The 20609-nt window shown below is 51.6% G+C and overlaps 2 protein-coding genes across 3 annotated transcripts in view; both read left to right on the top strand.

Annotated features, from left to right (window-relative positions):
• The first annotated feature begins 101 nt into the window (after positions 1 to 101).
• Positions 102 to 16029, top strand: clptm1 (CLPTM1 regulator of GABA type A receptor forward trafficking). Its single transcript, XM_030380852.1, has 14 exons — positions 102 to 189; positions 2326 to 2459; positions 5870 to 5993; positions 6918 to 7076; positions 7210 to 7327; positions 8369 to 8454; positions 8934 to 9054; positions 10570 to 10814; positions 11059 to 11152; positions 11733 to 11923; positions 12059 to 12154; positions 12411 to 12546; positions 13016 to 13183; positions 14785 to 16029. The coding sequence occupies exons 1-14, from the start codon at positions 139 to 141 to the stop codon at positions 15012 to 15014; spliced, it is 1953 nt and encodes a 650-aa protein (XP_030236712.1). The 5' UTR covers positions 102 to 138; the 3' UTR covers positions 15015 to 16029.
• Positions 16030 to 16338: 309 nt separating this feature from the next.
• The window catches only part of relb (v-rel avian reticuloendotheliosis viral oncogene homolog B), an 11515-nt gene continuing 7244 nt past the window's right edge, over positions 16339 to 20609 (top strand). Inside the window, exons 1-4 of one of the 2 annotated variants that reach the window (XM_030380849.1) lie at positions 16339 to 16741; positions 16938 to 16955; positions 17069 to 17358; positions 18663 to 19001. In XM_030380849.1, the coding sequence (XP_030236709.1) occupies positions 16678 to 16741; positions 16938 to 16955; positions 17069 to 17358; positions 18663 to 19001 (711 nt within the window). In that variant the 5' untranslated portion in view covers positions 16339 to 16677. Of the gene's footprint in view, positions 16742 to 16937; positions 16956 to 17068; positions 17359 to 17433; positions 17988 to 18662; positions 19002 to 20609 lie in introns of those variants that run through there. The other variant, XM_030380850.1, reaches the window with a different exon arrangement.

Genomic DNA, 20609 nt, shown 5'->3' with positions numbered 1-20609 from the left:
AATCCCGTCATTGTGACGCCGTGAAGTTACATCTCGCGATAGGAGCAGTGTTATTTCACAACCTGCCGTGACGAGAGATCTCGCGATAGGAGCAGTGTGATTTCACAACCTGCCGTGTGCGCGACAGAGACAAGGAAGATGGCGACGCAGGAGAGCGCAGCGAGTCCGGAGGCTGTGGGCAACGGCGAGGTAAAAATGAATGACACGGACCGCACACATTTCTACATTTCTTTAAAAAATGCCGCCGTACAAATTTCGACCGAGTCGTAGGCGCAACCGCGGAGAAAAAAACGATTTATACAGGTCATCCCACCACCATTAGTGACGTAGTCATGCCGGGTCTGAAACGACCCCCTCTGACGTTAGCCGACCGCCGGGACTCGAACCGGCAGCACCTGAAATCCACATCTCGTCTCGTTCAAACCCACTGCCTTAAGACACGGCGGTGTCACCGCGACCGGTCCCGTCCAACCACGTCGTGTACTTGGCCGTCGTAGCGAGCCGACGACCGCAGTGTAGCTGTCAGTCACACGGCCTAACACCCCGTCATCACGGCTCTGAACCCGGGGCTCGAACCCGTGATGCTGCTCTCCTGGCCTGAGTCAGGTGGCTCTTCTAGGGTCAGTGTGACCCGGGTATGTAGCTCAGGGTGATGTGGGGCACCGTGGACCTGCCCTCCATGGACGCGGTGTTCCTTCTTAACATTGGCCGGTTCCGTTCATCTGGTCCTCCGTCATGGGACTGGACTCGACTGATTCATCATCGGAGTGGACCGGGTCACCTTGCCCTCCGTTATGGGACTGGACCGGTTAATCATGGTACTGTATCGGTTATCATGGTACTGGACCGGTTATCATGGGACTGGACCTGTTCATCTGGTCATCCGTCAGTGGTCTGAACCGGGTCATTTAGTTATTGGTACTGGGTCAGGTAATTGAGTCCCTAGTAATCGTACAGGGTCACTTAATTTCGTTCTTAATAATCGTGCTGGTTCATACAGTACTTGGTAATTGTACTGGGGTTTTTAATAGACCGGTTTCTCCAGAAACATACACGGATGTTTTTGTCTCTGTAACCGGTGTCTCTACCATAACAAGGATATTCTGAATGAAATGGAGAAGTAAACTCAGTTTAATTTATCACGTCCTTCCAACACGCCATTGAAGAGCAGGCTCCTCTTCGAAGGATGCAGCTATCTGGGCTAATTCAGTCGGCATGGTGGTTAATTGTTAATCCTGGCTGAATGAATATGAACCGTGTCAATGATTGCTTTCTGGTGGCCATGGGTTCGACACCAAGGCATCAACCATTAACGTCCTATGTGACAATGGTTCCAAGAGGAATTGGCAGTCAGCCTTATCTAATTTTACTACCAAAACCTGTCTAATGACACCGTTGTTTTTTTTGTGTCACCTTTCCATGTTTGCTCCTGGTTCTCATTCATCTCCAAAACAGGCTGTGGAGGTAAACTTTAACAGTGTTCTCTACCTTGTTAACATCGACCAAATGCTCTATTCAAGTGTGACGGCACTATTCTCTTCAGATCAGCTGTACTGTCGAAATTGCAACGTGTAATAGCTTTGGAACTTCAGGTGAAAACTATTTAAAAAGATGATCCATGACTTTTCATGGCAGGCCCTCGTGTCAAGATGGGGGAGATTACATTTTTCCAACATATCATTTCTCAAACCATAACGTTTAGCTACTGGTTCCTTCAGAGCTGGCGTTGGGGCACATGTCTGTTCCCATCAGTCCTTTTAATAACCGGAGACATCCCAGGTCCGGGCTCTGGATGGGCAGAGGATGAGTAGACAGCGTGGTCTCATGATCTGCCGTGTGGCTGTCTGTTGTCTCACTAGAATGTGGTCTCGCGGGGGAGGGGGGCTTTGTCACAAAGCTGATTGGGTTAACGACAGCCACCATGGATGGGGTCAACAGTGGGCTTAGAAATTGCGAATGACTCACTGTTTCGCCGATTCTTTAAGATATGGAAATTAACTCCTTGAGTTGAATGATTTGGGGTGTGATGAGTATTTCCCTCATGAGTCCTCCACAACAAAACTCATTGACCCATCCAGTGGGTGGGGGTCAGCGGGGTCCCGGCCTGCCATTCCTCCTCTGACATGGGCTTGGCCACCCCCAGATGGCACACACCTGATTGTTTGTTTTGATTAGCATTCAGTCATGAATGCTAATTAATATTTAATCAGCATTCAGTCAGCCACAGTCATCAAGTCGGTGGCCTGACCCTCTCCCCCGCCCTGTCCTCACCCCCCGCCCCCCTTTTCTCCCTCACCGGACCCTCTCCCCCTTGTCTCTCTCCAGGTGGGCAGCAACGGGACGGTCGCCGCCGTGGCGGACGGAGACCAGGCCGTCCAGACCGCCGACACCGCCGGAGACGCCCCGGCGGCAGCGCCCCCGCCCAACGCCTGGCAGGTCATCAAAGGAGTCCTCTTCAGGTACGTGCTCCCACGCACATATCTTCAGGACGGCCACGTCTTTGTCCTTCTCTACCAATGCCCCCCCCCGGTAACGAAACATGATTAAGAACGCTGGAAAATCAAACCCATCAACACCAACCCTGTTAACCCAGTATTGGAGGCATTCGCGTTCCTGCTTGAGGCAGTGAACCCATCGTTCAGACATGATTCTTTTTCAAAACTGAGCTTGTTTGCACTCATTTTGGAACCAGTTTGAGGAGCAGAGGGTACGGGTTGACCCTGTTTGTTTAAGGTTTAATTCAACGGGTTTTTCCCATTATGAATGTGGCTTTGAACTCCTGCCTCCACATTGAAAGGAACAATCCTGCAGGAAGTTCTTCCGATAAGTCTTAAGTCTGGAGGTTGACGGATGCTGAAGCCTACAGCTTCAATGCAGGTCACAGAGAGGGCAGCCATCTCATTACCCCCGTCAGACTGGTCTGCCCGGTACTGGTGTCTTACTCCTTATCTGGCTGTGATTTCTGACTAGCAGCTGGGCCGTCTTTAGTGAGAGTGGAGCTTCTCGTTGTACAGCTCTATGCGCCTCTATACCCTGAACGCCTAGAGTGGAGAAAACTTCAACTCAGAGTTGATAAAAGCGGCAAAAGTCATTTGTGTTTTTTATAATTTAGATCATTTGTTTTGAAATCTTTGTTTGCAAAATCTATTTGTAAGCCACTCGGGAATATTAAACTCAGCGACCGTTTTGGTCCGTACACTCGGTCTAGAACCTCGGTCCAGAAAGGGTAATCCCCTTAACCTCTCTAAGGGCAGTTCGTTCCAGAACCCCTCTAAGGGTCGTCCACTTAACCTCTCTAAGGAGAGTGCATTCTAGAACCCCACTAAGGTTAATGCCCCTTAACCTCTCTAAGGGTCGTGCCCTTAACCTTGCTAAAGGGAGTGCGTTCTAGAACCCTTCTTAGGGTCGTGCCCTTAACCCCTCCAAAGGTTGTGCCCTTAACCTCTCTAAGGGTCGTCCCCCTGACCTCTCTAAGGGTCGTCCCCCTTGACCTCTCTGAGGGTCGTCCCCCTTGACCTCTCTAAGGGTCGTGCCCTTAACCTCTCTAAGGGTCGTCCCCCTTGACCTCTCTAAGGGTCGTGCCCTTAACCTCTCTAAGGGTCGTCCCCCTGACCCCTCTAAGGGTCGTCCCCCTGACCCCTCTAAGGGTCGTCCCCCTGACCCCTCTAAGGGTCGTCCTCCTGACCCCTTAAGGGTCGTCCCCCTTGACCTCTCTAAGGGTCGTCCCCCTGACCTCTCTAAGGGTCGTCCCCCTGACCTCTCTTAAGGGTCGTGCCCTTAACCTCTCCAAGGGTTGTCCCCCTGACCTCTCGAAGGGTCGTCCCCCTGACCTCTCTAAGGGTCGTGCCCTTAACCTCTCCAAGGGTCGTCCCCCTGACCTCTCTAAGGGTCGTCCTCCTGACCCCTCTATGGGTCCTCCCCCTGACCTCTCTTAGGATCGTCCCCCTGACCTCTCTAAGGGTCGTCCTCCTGACCCCTCTAAGGATCGTCCCCCTGACCTCTCTAAGGGTCATCCTCCTGACCTCTCTAAGGGTCGTGCCCTTAACCTCTCCAAGGGTTGTCCCCCTGACCTCTCTAAGGGTTGTCCCCCTGACCTCTCTAAGGGTTGTCCCCCTGACCTCTCTAAGGGTTGTCCCCCTGACCTCTCCAAGGGTTGTCCCCCTGACCTCTCCAAGGGTTGTCCCCCTGACCTCTCCAAGGGTCGTCCCCCTGACCTCTCTAAGGGTCGTCCCCCTGACCTCTCTAAGGGTCGTCCCCCCTGACCTCTCTTAAGGGTCGTCCCCCTGACCTCTCTTAAGGGTCGTGCCCTTAACCTCTCCAAGGGTTGTCCCCCTGACCTCTCTAAGGGTTGTCCCCCTGACCTCTCTAAGGGTTGTCCCCCTGACCTCTCTAAGGGTTGTCCCCCTGACCTCTCTAAGGGTTGTCCCCCTGACCTCTCTAAGGGTCGTGCCCTTAACCTCTCCAAGGGTCGTCCCCCTGACCTCTCTAAGGGTCGTTCCCCTGACCTCTCCAAGGGTCGTCCCCCTGACCTCTCTAAGGGTCGTCCTCCTGACCCCTCTAAGGGTACTCCCCCTCACCGCCCCTCTGGCTCTGCCTGGAGGCGGCTCTGGGGAGTGGTGTGGTGTACAGATCCTCCTCTGTACCACGGGTCGGCTAATGCGACTTGAGGGCTCATTAATTGGTGCCAGGAGAGAGAGTTGCTAGTTGGCGTGGAGACGAGTCTTAAATTAAGAGTCAATGTTGCAACACAGACTAAAGATGGGCCTTAATGTATTGCATGTAGGGATTGATGAACAGACAACAAACCATTGACCCGATCACCTCATGGGTGCTGTTGCTGGTTTCAAACCATTAAAGTAAATGGATGTCTAATATGATCTACGATTAGCTTGGATTGAACATACCTTTTTGATAGTGATATTTCGTAAGGAATACCATCAATCAGATTGTACTTCTGACTGTTGTCCAATATTTTTGCAGCAGTTGTTATTTCATGTTTCAAAGAGCTTTGCATACACCTTAAATAAACAAATATGTCAGAAACCAATGGGACCAGAACAGCAGGCAGCTGTGTGCACTGTGTCATACGCTGATAGAAGCTTCCCATTTATTATCATGCATCACACGAGCACAGAAGTCATTACTGTGTGACGCCACCGTCCCGTGATCTATAGAATGCAGTTCAACGAGGTGTTTATCTGATGAGGCGGTCACTCCTGTAGCACTCGTGTGTGTGTGTGTGTGTGTGTGTGTGTGTGTGTGTGTGTGTGTGTGTGTGTGTGTGTGTGTGTGTGTGTGTGTGTGTGTGTGTGTGTGTGTGTGTGTGTGTGTGTGTGTGTGTGTGTGTGTGTTCCAGCGTTGACCACTGTGACCACAGCGTTGACCACATCACAGGCTTCATATTGAGTGTCCTTGTAGCAGGTCTACAAAACCAATAATGTCGTGATGTTTATCTGTTCCCGCGAGCAGCCAGACTCTTCCGTTTCATTACAACAAGGTCAACATTAAAACATGCGTCCATTGTTGGGTTGGCAGCAACAAAATGAGATTTTACCGCACTTATCACCTGAGGGCTGGAATAGAACAATGGCCTTCATTTCTGAATCCCAAGCGAGGCCATAGAAAAGGTCCGCCCATCAGAGCCCCCCCATCACGGTTGATTTACTAATCCGACTCCACACCATGAGTAACTTACGAGCCACTACACATCGGTTCCAACCGCGGCCTGTGAATGTCTCCCTCGTCTAAACAAGCTGTACTCTAACTCAGCATCGCCTACTCTGTGGCCTCGACCGAAGAACAACAAGGTGTAGAGATTAAGCGTGTTACTGTGTCTAATCTAATCCTAACCTTGGGGCTCCTTCTCCAGGATATTCATAATCTGGGCCATCAGCAGCTGGTTCCGTCGGGGCCCGGCCACGCCCGACCCCAGCACCCCGGCAGGGGCCCCCCGGCTCCCCAGCCGCAACCTCTTCCCCAAAGACACCCTGATGGTGAGAGAGGCCCCTGACCTCACACACCGCCAGGCTGAGGGGTGCACCACCGCCTCCTCTCTGGTCGCTGCGCCCTCTCCCTCCTCGTCCCTCGTCCTCTCTCTCCCTCCTCGTCCCTCGTCCCCTCTCTCCCTCCTCATCCCTCGTCCTCTCTCTCCCTCCTCGTCCCTCGTCCTCTCTCTCCCTCCTCACCCTCGTCCTCTCTCTCCCTCCTCATCCCTCGTCCTCTCTCTCCCTCCTCACCCTCGTCCTCTCTCTCCCTCCTCACCCTCGTCCTCTCTCTCCCTCCTCGTCCCTCGTCCTCTCTCTCCCTCCTCATCCCTCGTCCTCTCTCTCCCTCCTCATCCCTCGTCCTCTCTCTCCCTCCTCACCCTCGTCCTCTCTCTCCCTCCTCACCCTCGTCCTCTCTCTCCCTCCTCGTCCTCTCTCTCCCTCCTCATCCCTCGTCCTCTCTCTCCCTCCTCGTCCTCTCTCTCCCTCCTCATCCCTCGTCCTCTCTCTCCCTCCTCGTCCCTCGTCCTCTCTCTCCCTCCTCGTCCTCTCTCTCCCTCCTCACCCTCGTCCTCTCTCTCCCTCCTCGTCCCTCGTCCTCTCTCTCCCTCCTCGTCCCTCGTCCTCTCTCTCCCTCCTCGTCCCTCGTCCTCTCTCTCCCTCCTCGTCCCTCGTCCTCTCTCTCCCTCCTCGTCCCTCGTCCTCTCTCTCCCTCCTCGTCCCTCGTCCTCTCTCTCCCTCCTCACCCTCGTCCTCTCTCTCCCTCCTCGTCCCTCGTCCTCTCTCTCCCTCCTCGTCCCTCGTCCTCTCTCTCCCTCCTCGTCCCTCGTCCTCTCTCTCCCTCCTCATCCCTCGTCCTCTCTCTCCCTCCTCGTCCCTCGTCCTCTCTCTCCCTCCTCATCCCTCGTCCTCTCTCTCCCTCCGTGTGCTCAGGACTTCTACGTGTACATCTCCCCGGACGAGGTGTTCGTGGACTTCAACAACACGGAGGCGCTGTTCTGGTTCCACCAGGACCTGGTCTACGGGGACTGGTCCACGGGCGAGAACGGCGACGGCTGCTATGAGCACTACCGGGAGATGGACATCCCCGAGGTGGGCACTCGTTTAGGGGCGATTAAGAGCCGGCGGGTGATGAACGGTCCCCTGGGGTCGGAGCCCATTACGGGACTGGACCACAGAGTGGTTAATGTGTGTGTTATCTCATTCCTGGTGGTGTGGCTTGCAGACGCTGCTGCAGAACGGCTCCATGTACATGCACGTGTACTTCACCAAGAGCGGCTTCCACCCCGACCCCAAACGGAAGGGGCAGTACCGCAGACTGGCCACGGTGCACTCCACGCGCAGTGAGTCAACGCCCAGCAAGGAACGCACGCACGCACACGCAGACAAACTCCCTTACATGCACACACACGCATCCTTAAACACACACATACCCTTACACACACGCTCTTACACTCACGCATGTACGCCCTTACACGCACGCACACTAGGGGTGGGTATCTCTTGGCACCTCACGATTCGATTCCGATTATGAGGTCAGCGATTCGATTCTGAAGCGATTATCGATGCATCTCGATGCAACAATTTTTTTTATGTACATTTCCATGCGTGATTTTCAAAAATATCTATATACATCTGGGTTTGCTACTCAGAGTTTGCTAATCACTTCCTACTTTTGTGATGATCATTAAAGACTTCAACAGATGATTGAACTTATCTTATATTTTATAAGAGAGAAAGCTTTTGTCACAAATATGACTTTCTATGAACAATGCAATAATCAATGCAGCTTGCATTATAACACAATATGGAAGCATGCAAAAAATAGGTTTCAGTTTTATTTTCTTTCTAATCTTTCTTTTCTGTCATTAAAGAAAAAGCTGCTCTTGAATTAGAAGTAGTTCTTGTGTCTGGCTGTGAGTTTGCGCGCATGCTATGCGTAGGCTGAATCGCAATCGTGTCAAGGCAAATCAGATTGGCCAATACACACTGAAGATAAATTCAATTATTTTAAAATTCCAAAAATTATCCCTCTCTGGCGAACAGAATGTTGCAGCAGGTAAAAAAATAATGATAATCTGATTATTAATTTATCTGCACCGAGACAGAATCGTTCTAGCGAGAATCGTGATGCATCGTAGAATCGATTATTTTTCCCACCCCTAACGCACACACACTCTTACATGCGCACACACTCACGCATCCTTAAACACACACATACCCTTACACACAGGCTCTAACACGCATGCACGTACACCCTTACACGTACGCACAATCCCTTACACACACACACACACACATCCTTACACGGACACACCAACGGGTGGATCCAGCCAGCGTCCTGGTTACATGGACCATTCTAATCCTTTCTCTTCTCTTCTCAGTGCTGAATAAGTTCAAACGAAGAAAGTTTATGAAGACTAAGAATCTGCTGACGGGCGAGACGGAGGCAGACCCCGAGGTCATCAAGGTGAGTCCTCCGAAACCACAAGAACCCTGTCGGCTCTTTGGATTGATTACTAATATTATTAGTTGGCACTAAACTGAACGACCACAAAACTCAAAACAATCACAAATCTGATGTCGTTAATGTGCATTGTTTAGATCTCACTGAAGGAAAAGGGTCTTAAACACTGTAGACTGTAGAGGTCTCAAACTCGTATCATCACGCGGGCCTAAATTGGCCCCCGGGACGCAAGTTTGAGACATCTGCCGTAGACTGTTTGGAAATGTCTGTAATGTCTAATCACCCCTGAGAGGGTGGGACGTAGGAGACAACGATCCAACGGCTCCTTGTTCTTCTGACGTCACCTTCACTGACTCCTCTCCTCACCTCCTCTCTCCTCCCATCCTCTCTCCTCCTCTCCTCTTCTCCTCCTCCTCTCCTCCTCCTCTCCTCTCCTCCTCTCCTCTCTCCTCTCCTCCCCTCCTCTCTCCTCCTCCCTGCAGCGGGCAGAGAGCCACGGCCCCGTGGAGGTCATCTCCCACTGGCACCCGAACCTCACCATCAACATCGTGGACGACCACACGGCCTGGGTCAAGGGCTCGGTGCCGCCCCCTCTGGACCAGCGTAGGTCCCCCCCGCCGCTAGGCCCTGGACACAAGGGCCAAAACCATCTCTTCCTCTCTGTTTTCCTTTGATGCGTTTCAGGAAGATCTCCGTAAAGACGGACTCATTGCGGAGACGCATCGAGCTGTAGAAACGCTGTAGAACATATTGAAGGCGCTGGTTCTCCACCGAACGAAGGGGAGCACATCAGGGCTGCGAGGCAGCCAGCCTGCACGCTGTGGACAAACATTCAGTCGGGGAGGAGATGAAACCTTTTTAAATTGAGCAGAAATACTTTTGAATGTTAGTAATTAAATTTACCAAGGGGCTGTACGCTACAAAAACGATACAAATAAAATATTCAAAGCAACTCTAACGTCGCCCAGCTGGTGCGGGGGTGAGCGATGACGTCCTCGTTTGCGTTTTAGGCGTCCACACGAATCCCCACACGAAACCAAAAAGGTCAGTTTTTATTTGAATCCATCCTGGGACCTGGTTTCAGAAAAGTGCGTTCCCTGGCACCGGAGCCGTCGGATCCGTCTGGACAGTCGGCCCAAACGCACAAGACCGATGCGGTTCCACCAAAGAATCGGCTCCGTGTGGACGGGCCCCTAGACTCATGAGGAGCCCCCCCTCCAGGGGTCATACTGGGGTAGAGCAGAACCTCTGGGGGGAGCGAACCAGAAGCCCGGGGGGGCGGGGTCACGCCGTTTCACTACGGAGATCTTCTACTGAGGAGAAACTAATTTGCACGCGGGGGGGAAACTACAGTCGACTGAAACTGCAGAAGTGGCGAAACTACGTTCCATAGGTGTAGCGGACATTCTATACACTGTTTATTTGGATACCGTACCATCACTTTGATTCAGTTGACACGTTATGGCCGAGTTTGTATTCTCCCATTACCTGCTTGAAGATCCACCCCCCCCTTGAATGCCCATCAATGGGCAAAAATAATAACTGGCCCCCCTTCGTGAGCTCGTCGGCCATTAGACATTAATCTTTGGTCTGATTTGTGGACTTATTAACAAGAGACGTGACCGTTTCAATGCGTCCCAGTTTCACTCTCTGTTCCCCTCTCTGTTCCCCTCCTCGAGGTTAAGTTTCACTGTCCTCTGTTCCCCTTCCATCGCTCCTAGTTGAATGTATGACTGTGTTCTCCTCTCTGTTCTACTCCTAGATGTTAGGGTGACCGTTCTCCTCTGTGTTCTACTCCTAGATGTTAGGGTGACCGTTCTCCTCTCTGTTCTACTCCTAGATGTTAGGGTTGACCGTTCTCCTCTCTGTTCTACTCCTAGATGTTAGGGTTGACCGTTCTCCTCTCTGTTCTCCTACTAGATGTTAGGGTTGACCGTTCTCCTCTCTGTTCTACTCCTAGATGTTAGGGTTGACCGTTCTCCTCTCTGTTCTACTCCTAGATGTTAGGGTGACCGTTCTCCTCTCTGTTCTACTCCTAGATGTTAGGGTTGACCGTTCTCCTCTCTGTTCTACTCCTAGATGTTAGGGTGACCGTTCTCCTCTGTGTTCTACTCCTAGATGTTAAGTTTGACGCGGTCAGCGGCGACTACTACCCCATCGTGTACTTCAACGACTACTGGAACCTGCAGAAGGACTACTACCCCATCAACGACACGCTGCCCCACCTGCCTCTGCGGCTGAGCTTCTGTCAGCTGTCGCTGTGGCGCTGGCAGCTGTACGCCGCGCAGAACGCACGCTCGCCCTGGAACTTCCTGCCCGACGACACCTACGAGCAGTCGGACGAGGACCAGGACTCGGTCAAGGTGAGCGCGGCACGAAACCCAACGCGCTCCGGAAGTCATTTTAAAAACGGTTTTATTATGTTATATAATCTAAGGATAACTTACGTTAGTAACAAGGAACTCGGGTCGAGACGGTGATGTCCTTTTTAACTCTGAGTGACTAGCACCAGAACCATGTTACTAGTTACACTGGCAGGTAGCAGAGTAACAATGCATACCGTGACCGTACATGACCGGTTTGGAATGTGGAACTCTTCTTCTGCAGGTTGCCCTTCTGGAAACCAACCCCTACCTTCTGGGAGTGACCATCGTGGTGTCGATCGTCCACAGCATCTTCGAGTTCCTGGCCTTCAAGAACGGTAAGGTCGGACTCTGAGTCTCGACCATATGAGTGTCTCCTCCTCCTCTCCTCTCTATCGCCCGGCTCTCTCCTCCTCTCCTCTCTAACGCGTGGCTCTCTCCTCCTCTCCCCTCTCCTCCTCTCCCCTCTCCTCCTCTCCTCTCTAACGCGTGGCTCTCTCCTCCTCCCCTCTCTAACGCGTGGCTCTCTCCTCCTCTCCCCTCTCCTCCTCTCCTCTCTCCTCCTCTCCTCCTCTCCCCTCTCCTCCTCTCCTCTCTAACGCCCGGCTCTCTCCTCCTCTCCTCCTCTCTCTCTCCTCCTCTCCTCTCTAACGCCCGGCTCTCTCCTCCTCTCCTCTCTAACGCCCGGCTCTCTCCTCCTCTCCTCCTCTCCCCTCTCCTCCTCTCCTCTCTCCTCCTCTCCTCTCTAACGCGTGGCTCTCTCCTACTCTCCTCCTCTCCTCTCTCCTCCTCTCCCCTCTCCTCCTCTCCTCTCTCCTCCTCTCCTCTCTAACGCGTGGCTCTCTCCTCCTCTCCTCTCTAACGCGTGGCTCTCTCCTCTCTCCTCTCTAACGCGTGGCTCTCTCCTCCTCTCCCCAGACATCCAGTTCTGGAACAGCCGCCAGTCCCTGGAGGGGCTCTCGGTGCGCTCCATCATCTTCGGGGTGTTCCAGTCAGGGGTGGTGCTGCTCTACATCCTGGACAACGAGACCAACTTCGTGGTGCAGGTCAGCGTGTTCATCGGCCTGCTCATCGACTTCTGGAAGATCACCAAGGTCATGGACGTCAAGGTGAGCCCTGCTCGAGGAGAACGGAACGGATCCTCTCTCTGGAACATTCCTTGGTCTTTTTTACCGTCGGTTCCGATTCATGTTTTCACCGCTGCGTTCATGTGACGCTGTTGTTCTGTTCCCGCCTTCCTTCAGTTGGACCGAGAGAATAAAATAGCCGGTCTGATCCCCAGACTGGTGTTTAACGACAAGTCCACGTACGTCAAGTCCTCCACCAAAGTCTACGACGACGTAAGTCCCGCCAGCGCCGCCATCAGCGAACAGAGAGAAAAGCTCCTTAAGTTTGTTTTATTTTCCTTCTTTCTGGAAAAGCTGTGAATCACAAACGTACTGGAAACAGCCTAAGCCTGTGATACTGAGCTGAAATACTCAAATAATAATTTTTTTGTTTTATTTGAAGGACACAAAATGTTCCATAATCAATCCAGCCGCCCATTATCATTCAGCCGTGGTAACGTAGCTCCTCTGTTTGCCCGCCCCCGTCCAGATGGCCTTCAAGTATCTCTCCTGGCTGCTGTACCCTCTGTTCGGCTGCTACGCCATCTACAGCCTGCTGTACGTGGAGCACAAGGGCTGGTACTCCTGGGTTCTCAGCATGCTCTACGGCTTCTTGTTAACCTTCGGTGAGTGGATCCGGCGCTCGCTTCCTCAGCTATTGTCTCTGGTCCTCAAGGCTGCATATTGTCTCAATGGGTCTGAGGAACAAGCTGTTGTTCTTACCACTAAGGTCGTCTGGTGGTGCTTAGGGACTGCGTGGCTTCATACACGTAGGGAAGGGGAATGAGGGATTGTATGGTTCGTATGACATTAAGGGTATCGACTTTTTCATCCAAAGCGACTTACTGTTAATTAATCTTCTGACAAAGTTCCTTTAGTACATTTGTGAGAAGAAAGAGAAACATTAACAATCTATATTAGGGATGTTCATAGTACCAAGCTCTAACAAGACGGCTAGGATAAGACAGCTACACAACGCTAAGTACTATTTCAAAGTGGCAGGACGTGCAACATACAATCAGTGCGTTCGTAGTTCCTGACGGTCCCTGTGGTTGTGACGTGGTTGCCCTCTTAACGTCGTCGTCGTCCCCCCAGGCTTCATCACCATGACGCCGCAGCTCTTCATCAACTACAAGATGAAGTCGGTAGCCCACCTCCCGTGGAGGATGCTCACCTACAAGGCGCTCAACACCTTCATCGATGACCTCTTCGCCTTCGTCATCAAGATGCCCATGATGTACAGAATAGGGTGTCTTCGGGACGGTAGGTTCCTCTCTCTCAGACCTCTTCGTCCTGAGGTTTCTGCCCTCTCAGTCCTCATCTCACTGTCATAAGGTCTCTTCTCAGGCCCTGTTCACACGAAGCCGAAACGGGCGAAACCGTTACGGTTTCGATCTATCCGGTTTCGAAGTATCTCCGTAAAGACGAAGCCAAGCGAAACCGGGTAGATCTGTAGAAACGCTGTAGTACACAAGAGGCGAGCATGCGCATAAAGGCTGCCCTTATGTGTGATTTCTGAGACTCCGCGGGCTTAAGAGCCATTGGCTAGGAGGTCGAGGGGTGAGGCGATGACGTCATGGTTTGCGGTTTCAGTCGGTTTCAGGCGTACACACGAATCCAAAACGAAACCGGGTAGATTTGAAACCACCTCCGAGGGTGGTTTCAGAAGTTTGCGGTTTCGGTCAGCGGATTCGCCGGCTTCGTGTGTACGGGAGGCCGAACCGTACAAGACCTTTGCGGTTTCGCCATGAAATCGGCTTCGTGTGAACGGGGCCTAAGTCCTCATCTCACTGAGGTCTCACCTCGCTGAGGTCTCACCTCGCTGAGGTCTCACCTCGCTGTCATGTGGTCTCGCCTCGCTGAGGTCTCATCTCGCTGAGGTCTCGTCTCACTGTCTTGTGGTCTCACCTCGCTGAGGTCTCACCTCGCTGAGGTCTCATCTCACTGTCATGTGGTCTCTGTCCACTCGGCCTCATCCCAGCAGTGCTGCCTGTTCACCTGTCAGGGAGCGTGCAGTAAAACATGACAGGTTTATCTTTAATGACAGATGTGCAGTGTCTTCTCTCCGGGCTTTAAAGGGTTTTTAAATGCTTACTTGTACGGGTTTAAGAAGAAAAATCCATACATGTGAGAATTGTATCTTTTTTATCGTCTATGGATCTGAATCGGTCACAACTAGTGAAAATGGATGTATTATAACAGGTTTTGGTCTTGGGTATGCCTTTGTGTGTTAACATTACTGCCATCAATGGATCAAACCACAGTATAGTAAATTATGAGATGACATGACCTTGCGTCGGTACAATATGACCTTGGGACCTTGCGTCGGTACATTGTGACGGGTTGCCGCGGTGTGGACATTTTTACACCAAGTAATACGCTCGTGTCAACACCGGTATTACCGGTATAAACGGTATTAACTTTGAAACTATAGGTCAACCGCCATCTTCTCCGTCAACTCTCCTCTCACACTCGGTGACAGCGGCTGGCAGCGGCCAATTCTCGGCGTCTTATAACGTTCTATATATAATGGTATAATAATTATACGGCCAAAAGCTCTGTGCGCCTCCGGATGGCCGTAGCGCGGGAGCTGAGTAGGGATTGGGCTTCGCGGGGTTTGTTTACCGGCGTTACTATGGTTACCGGTCTTGTAAGGAAGCGCGTCAATTTTCGGCGCGCCAATTCTCCTGCACAGAGCAGAACTGTGGCCTATGCTACACTTTTTAATTTTCTTAAATATAATTATACTATTCATTTTTACTGAATTTGTTTCTTATTACAAAAAAAAACGATGTTGCCAACCTTGCGTCGGTACACGATGACCTTGCGTTGCATCATGCTGACCTCTGACCCCCCCCCCCCAGACGTGGTGTTCTTCATCTACCTCTACCAGCGCTGGATCTACCGGGTCGACCCCAACCGGATGAACGAGTTCGGCACCAGCGGGGCTGAGAAGCCCGTCGACGGGGACGCCCCCGTCGACGGCGTGCCCCCCGCCATCACCGCCGCCGTCGACGGGGAGCCCCCCGCCATCGCCGCCGCCCCCGCCGCCGCCATCACAGACAAAGCAGACGAGGAGAAGAAGAACGACTAACCAACAAACCGCCCCCCCCTCCTCCTCCCACCCCCTCAGTACAAAGAGGACTTGTTCAAGCCTGGGAAGGGAGCTGTTGTTTATCTGTCATGGACGTCGCTTCAACAACAACAACAACAACATAAGTCATTATTTTAACACCACCTGACCCGTGTGGTGGATCAGCGCTGGTGCCCCCCCCCGACCAACCCCCCCCCCCCCCGCTCTCCTTCTTACAGTGAAGTAAACAACGTGATGTCCCGTATTCTGTATGATTTTGCGAGGGTAACGGCCGTGTGGTGTGAGTCGGTCCCGCCACGTATCGCTCTTCAGTTGCCCGCCGTAGCGTTTCATTTTGACCTGTTGATTCCCCCAGTTCTTCTTCCTTTCATTCCATGAGCGTCACAGTTCCACGGCGCTGCCCCCTGGTGGTCGGGCAGAGCACAGGGGCGGAGCCAGGAGGGCTGGGAGGGGCCGACGGACAGAGGGGGACCTGTCTAACACTCCACCTGAATGCTACCCTCCATTTTAAATTAATGGTTGTTGTTCCAAACTTGAACGTTAAAAAAACTAATAAAAGTAAATAGCCTTGTTGGTATTAATATAAATATATTAATATTGTCAATGAGAACATTTTTTTTCAGTCATTGATTTATTTTCTATGTTCCTGAAACTGTACTTGATTTTCAGTCAGACTTATTTTTTACGTCCTGAAACTGTACAGAGTCAGCTTGTCATGTTTTTACTGATGTGAAATTGTTTAGCGATAGCTAATTCCGCGGTTATTTTTTTTTCTTGATTTGTATTTTTTTGGAGATCCATTTCCAATCCACACGCATCTGGAGCAGCCGATTCTGACCGCCAAGTGTGTTTTGAAAGACAGTCTCGCTTTTATGGAGTGCTGTAAATTCTATGCTAAGATGGTTTCATGTTGGTACATATTACATTTCAAACATGTTTATAGTAAAACTTAAGTGTAATTTAAAATGACTAAGCAGCTTTTTATTAATATACATAAATAATATACATGTGTAGAGCTCACGTTTGTTTTTCTTAGTTTAATGAAATATAGACATAAACTGGGTATACACAGGGTTTAAACGGTGTGCATACAGGGTATACTATATATATATATATATATATATATATATATATATATATATATATATATATATATATATATATACACACACACACTACACGGTGTGTATACATGGTTTACAGACAGATTCATGAGACTGCTGTTTCATGTTTTCTTCTCTCCGCCACTAGAGGGCGGTATTTCACAGAACACATGACCGCATAAAAAATGGCTTCTCACGTACTCTCTTATTGGTCGTTCCTCTTTGAGACGCGTGGGGCCTCCCGAAGCCAAGCCGCCTCGAGTCTTCTAGAAAAAAGTTCACGTGAAGCCGTCGTGTGTTTGTCCTCACCGGTACTGGGTTAACATCACCTGAAGGCGGGTCTCCTCTATGTGGTATTCCGCGCGTGATCCGTTGCCCCACGGGGTTTCCCGTGTGTGACGTCAGGGGACTTCCACTTTCCAGTAAGCGGGAGAGACCAGCTGGCCACTAGCAGTGAGGCAGGGACGACGTGGTTTCACTTCAGAGCTCGTCACTGCGCACTAGTGTAGATGACGGCTCACCGTACCCAGCACAGTCCCTCCTAGACCCGCACTACAGCGATGTCTCTGTCGCCCGACGTTTTGTTCCACACGGGAGGTCTGGAGGTCTTCAGCAGGATGGACGGTAGGTTCAGACGGACTAACATGTTACTATAAGTTAGTAACGAGAATGTAAACAACTATGAAGTGTTGGATGTAGTAACTACATCCAACACTTCATAGTTGTTTACTTTCTCGGTATCCGCTCCTTCATGAATCTTTAAACTTAACCCGAGTCGTCTATGATTTTCAATAACGGTGACTTTATCTCTCCGCTCCAGAGAACCTCGCAGAACTGGGTGAGTTACCATCCCTCAGCCTCAGGTCACACGGAGCGACAACATCTATCTTCTGCTTCCTAATACAACACAATCTACCAGGATTAATCCGATATGTTTTGCTCTTTTCCCAGATATCATCGATGAATTTATCACTGAGAATAAAGACTCGGGGCAGGAGGGTAGACCCAGGTCCCACCTCCCCGGCCCCGGCTCCCGGCTGGCCGGCCCCGGCTCCAAACTCCCCGGCCCTGGCTCACACCTGGCCGGCCCCGGCTCCCGGCTGCCCGACCCCGGCTCCGGCTCCCGGCTGCCCGGCCCTCCTCCACCCCCGGCTGAGCTGCGCTGTGGTGGCCCCCCGAGGCTCGGCCTGGACTCTTTCTCCTCCGAGCCAGTGTTGGTGGCAAGAGGCACGGCGCCACGGGTAAGCAGCTCACAGAACGGTTGGTGCTTGCTGTCATTCGTGCTGTTGTTATTACTATTCAATAGAGGATTTAAATCATGTACTTATCGTGACAGATTATGATTTATACTTTTTAGGCCGTCATTTCTCGCCGTTGCGGCAGCCTTGGCAGCCCCATCTAGGGGCAGAGAAACGGGACTGTCAGTGTTGTTACGGCTCTTACTGTAAACCACGTGGTTTACAGAAAACAGAAGGGTTCTCATCTAAAGCAGAAGAAAGTCCAAAGTCCTGAAACGTTATTAACCATTAACTAATGACTAATAGTGATTAAATATTAGTAAGATGTGCTCTTCAGTATTTGGTTTATTGTCAAAACTATCAACACAACTTAGATATCCAGGTTGCGTGTTGTGTAGTAACAGGAAGACATGGCAGCTCCTCTCGCTGGGAGAGACCGTAATATGATCCCTACTTTCGGTTTGCCTGCCCCTCTCTGCCTCCAAACCCTCCCATCAGGGTGAAGGGTCACATTCTTAGCATACAGGGCTCTTCCGATTGGCTGATTTGACATTACGTTGAGTTCACTTCCTGTTTGCTTCTCTTTGACTCAATTCCGCAAGCTTTTGTTTAGCGGTTCCTCGTCATATCAGGTATGCCAGAGACACACACTCACACACACACACAAACACACACACAAGCAAAAGACGGCAGAACACACACCACGGCACAGTCCCACACCCTCTCGGTCGGTGTGTAATCTGAGCTGGTGTCCAGCGACTGCGAGCTTCGCGAGAACGTCCAGAACCCCAGCTCTGCTCAGGGCCAGACCCTGCTGCTCGTAGCCTCACTGCCGCTGCCTGTGGAGCTCTGGCCTTTCACGGCTCCGGCTCTCTCAGGGTCTGTCTCTTTGGCAGGGCTGTTTGTGGTTACTATGTGTGTGTGTGTGGGAGAAGGAGTGTGTGTTTGTGTTTGTGATGGGAGGGAGGAGGGGAGAGTGTGGTTGTGATGTGTGTGTGCGTTGAGGAGGAGAGTGTGTGTTTGTGTTTGCTATGTGCGTGTGGGAGGACGGGAGAGTGTGTTTGTGGTTGTGATGTGCGTTAGGGGGGGGGGGGGGAGTGTGTGTTTGCGTCCTCCTGCAGCAGGTACTCTGCGCTGTGTGGTTCAGCTCTAACGTCCGACGCCAGCGGAGCTCCGGGCCAGTAAGGGCCCCGTGACCCAGTGATAGGGGTCCAGACGGACGCCCGTCCGGGGGTCCCTGGGGGTCTCCCCAGCTCCGCAGATTGAACCTGCCCCTGACCTGCTCCTCCTCCTCTCCCCCCCCCCAGACCTCCTGCTCCTTCGCCCACCCCTTCCCTCCAGCGTCCCGCCCCGGGGAGATGGCGTCTGCCCCCCCCTGCAGAGGGGCGTCTCCGTCGGGCCCGTCGCGCCGCGCCTGCGGGCCCTCCCCCGGCGGGCCCCGGACCCCCGCGGGCCCCCCGCCGGCCGCGCGGCCCTGCAGCGGGACGGAGCAGCTGGAGTCTCTGCTGGAGGCGCCGCGCCTCGCCGTCTCGGAGCAGCCCAAAGAGAGGGGCATGAGGTTCCGCTACGAGTGCGAGGGCCGGTCGGCCGGCAGCATCCTGGGGGCCTCCAGCACCGGGACCACCAAGGTCCAGCCCGCCATCCAGGTACGGCCCCCGGGGGCCCGCGCGCAGTAGGGCGGGCCGATTATGGGAAACGTCACCATCACGATTGTTTGGGTCAAGCTCTCCCAAAAACAACGCGTAGTAACTGAGAACGCCTTGAAGAATACAAAAGATGGTCAAAAAGAAAATGTTCAAATCTAAAATAATGTACAGATATGTATCCAGCTTGTCTGCACTTTCTATAAAACATTCAATGAAAAAAAAAATATATATAATAATAATCTAAATTCGATTGTATTAGTTTTGTGATCGTTTGACGCTAATATCAATGCGATCAAAATTTGATTAATCGCAGTAGCCTAGTTGTGGTTAGAGCTGTTCCGATTCCGGAACATCCTGATTCCGGATGCTCACGCTTTACTACAAGAATACAAATATATTCTTATCAATCATAGATTATAGATATAAACGATCTAGTTCAGGAATCGGTATCGGGAAGGAAAAAATGGTATCGGAACATCCCTAGTCGTGGTGAGGGGGGTGACCCCCAGCCCAGATGTCCTGGGTTCAAACCCCCATATCCCTGCCCTACCTGTAGGCTGGAGGGCTCTGGGTTCAAACCCCCATGTCCCTGCCCTACCTGTTGGCTGGAGGGCTCTGGGTTCAAACCCCTATGTCCCTGCCCTACCTGTAGGCTGGAGGGCTCTGAGTTCAAACCCCATGTCCTGTAGCCTCCTCCATCCAGAGGCCTAATCCCCCACTAATGACATTAGGTCAATCCCCTTTTGGTTTTATTTAAAGGGGTAGTTCTGAATTGTGGACATAGGGCCTGATTGCCAAGTTCAACACATGTCATTCAGTCCTTCTAGTTGCAGAGTTCGCTCGTGCTAGGCTAGCGCACGGCAACGGGCAATACTAGCCTGCTAATAAAACAGTCTTACCCACTCCACAGTACACCCGAGGCAAATCAACTATAGAGCCAACTATAACGGTCGATCTAAATGTCTGTGTTGTGTTGATAGAATAATGTTAGAAATAAAACCAACCTTGCGTTGCATTTTGAGGGACTTGCTGTGTCTCAGCAGCAGTGTTATACTCCTGGTAGTAGGCTACGGCAGCGGCGGACTGATACCTAGGTTAAATTCCGCTGCTGCTGAGAAAGTAGTCCCTCAAAATGCGATGATTCATGCGATGCGAGGTTAGTCTTTTTTCTAACATTATTCTATCAACACAGACATTTACATCTACAGTCTTGCGTTATGATGATTTGCCTCGGGTGTACTGTGGATTGGGTAAGACTGTTTTATCAGCAGGCTAGTATTGCCCGTTGCCGTGCGTTAGCCTAGCACGAGCGAACTCTGCAACTCGAAGGACTGAGTATCTGCGTTTCCATCTAAAAGGTGATGCGAATCTTTAGAAAGTTCGCAAAAAAGTAATTTGAATTAGGGTGATGACGTTACACGTTGATGTCAGCAGGGTTGCTATGGCCGGTCGTTATGCGGAAATCGGAAAGACTGTCAGTCCTGTGTGTTCAAAGTTCGCTACGTCACAGCTGATTCGCAAAATGTGTTTCCGTCTCCCATTTTGCGAATTTACTCTGTTTCGCATTTCTCAAAAACCACCTCTAGCGAGTGGATAAACTTTTTTGCG

This window comes from Gadus morhua, chromosome 16, assembly GCF_902167405.1.
Source record: "Gadus morhua chromosome 16, gadMor3.0, whole genome shotgun sequence".
Classification (NCBI taxonomy): Eukaryota; Metazoa; Chordata; class Actinopteri; order Gadiformes; family Gadidae; genus Gadus; species Gadus morhua.
This window is presented reverse-complemented; position numbering and strand designations above follow the sequence as displayed.

Bases quoted from the DNA above. Each gene is read 5' to 3' on its own strand.
- clptm1 (XM_030380852.1), top strand. From the start codon at position 139: ATGGCGACGCAGGAGAGCGCAGCGAGTCCGGAGGCTGTGGGCAACGGC. The intron at 2,460-5,869 runs GTACGTGCTCCC...CTCCTTCTCCAG, and splicing joins ATCAAAGGAGTCCTCTTCAG to GATATTCATAATCTGGGCCA. The intron at 12,547-13,015 runs GTGAGTGGATCC...TCGTCCCCCCAG, and splicing joins CGGCTTCTTGTTAACCTTCG to GCTTCATCACCATGACGCCG.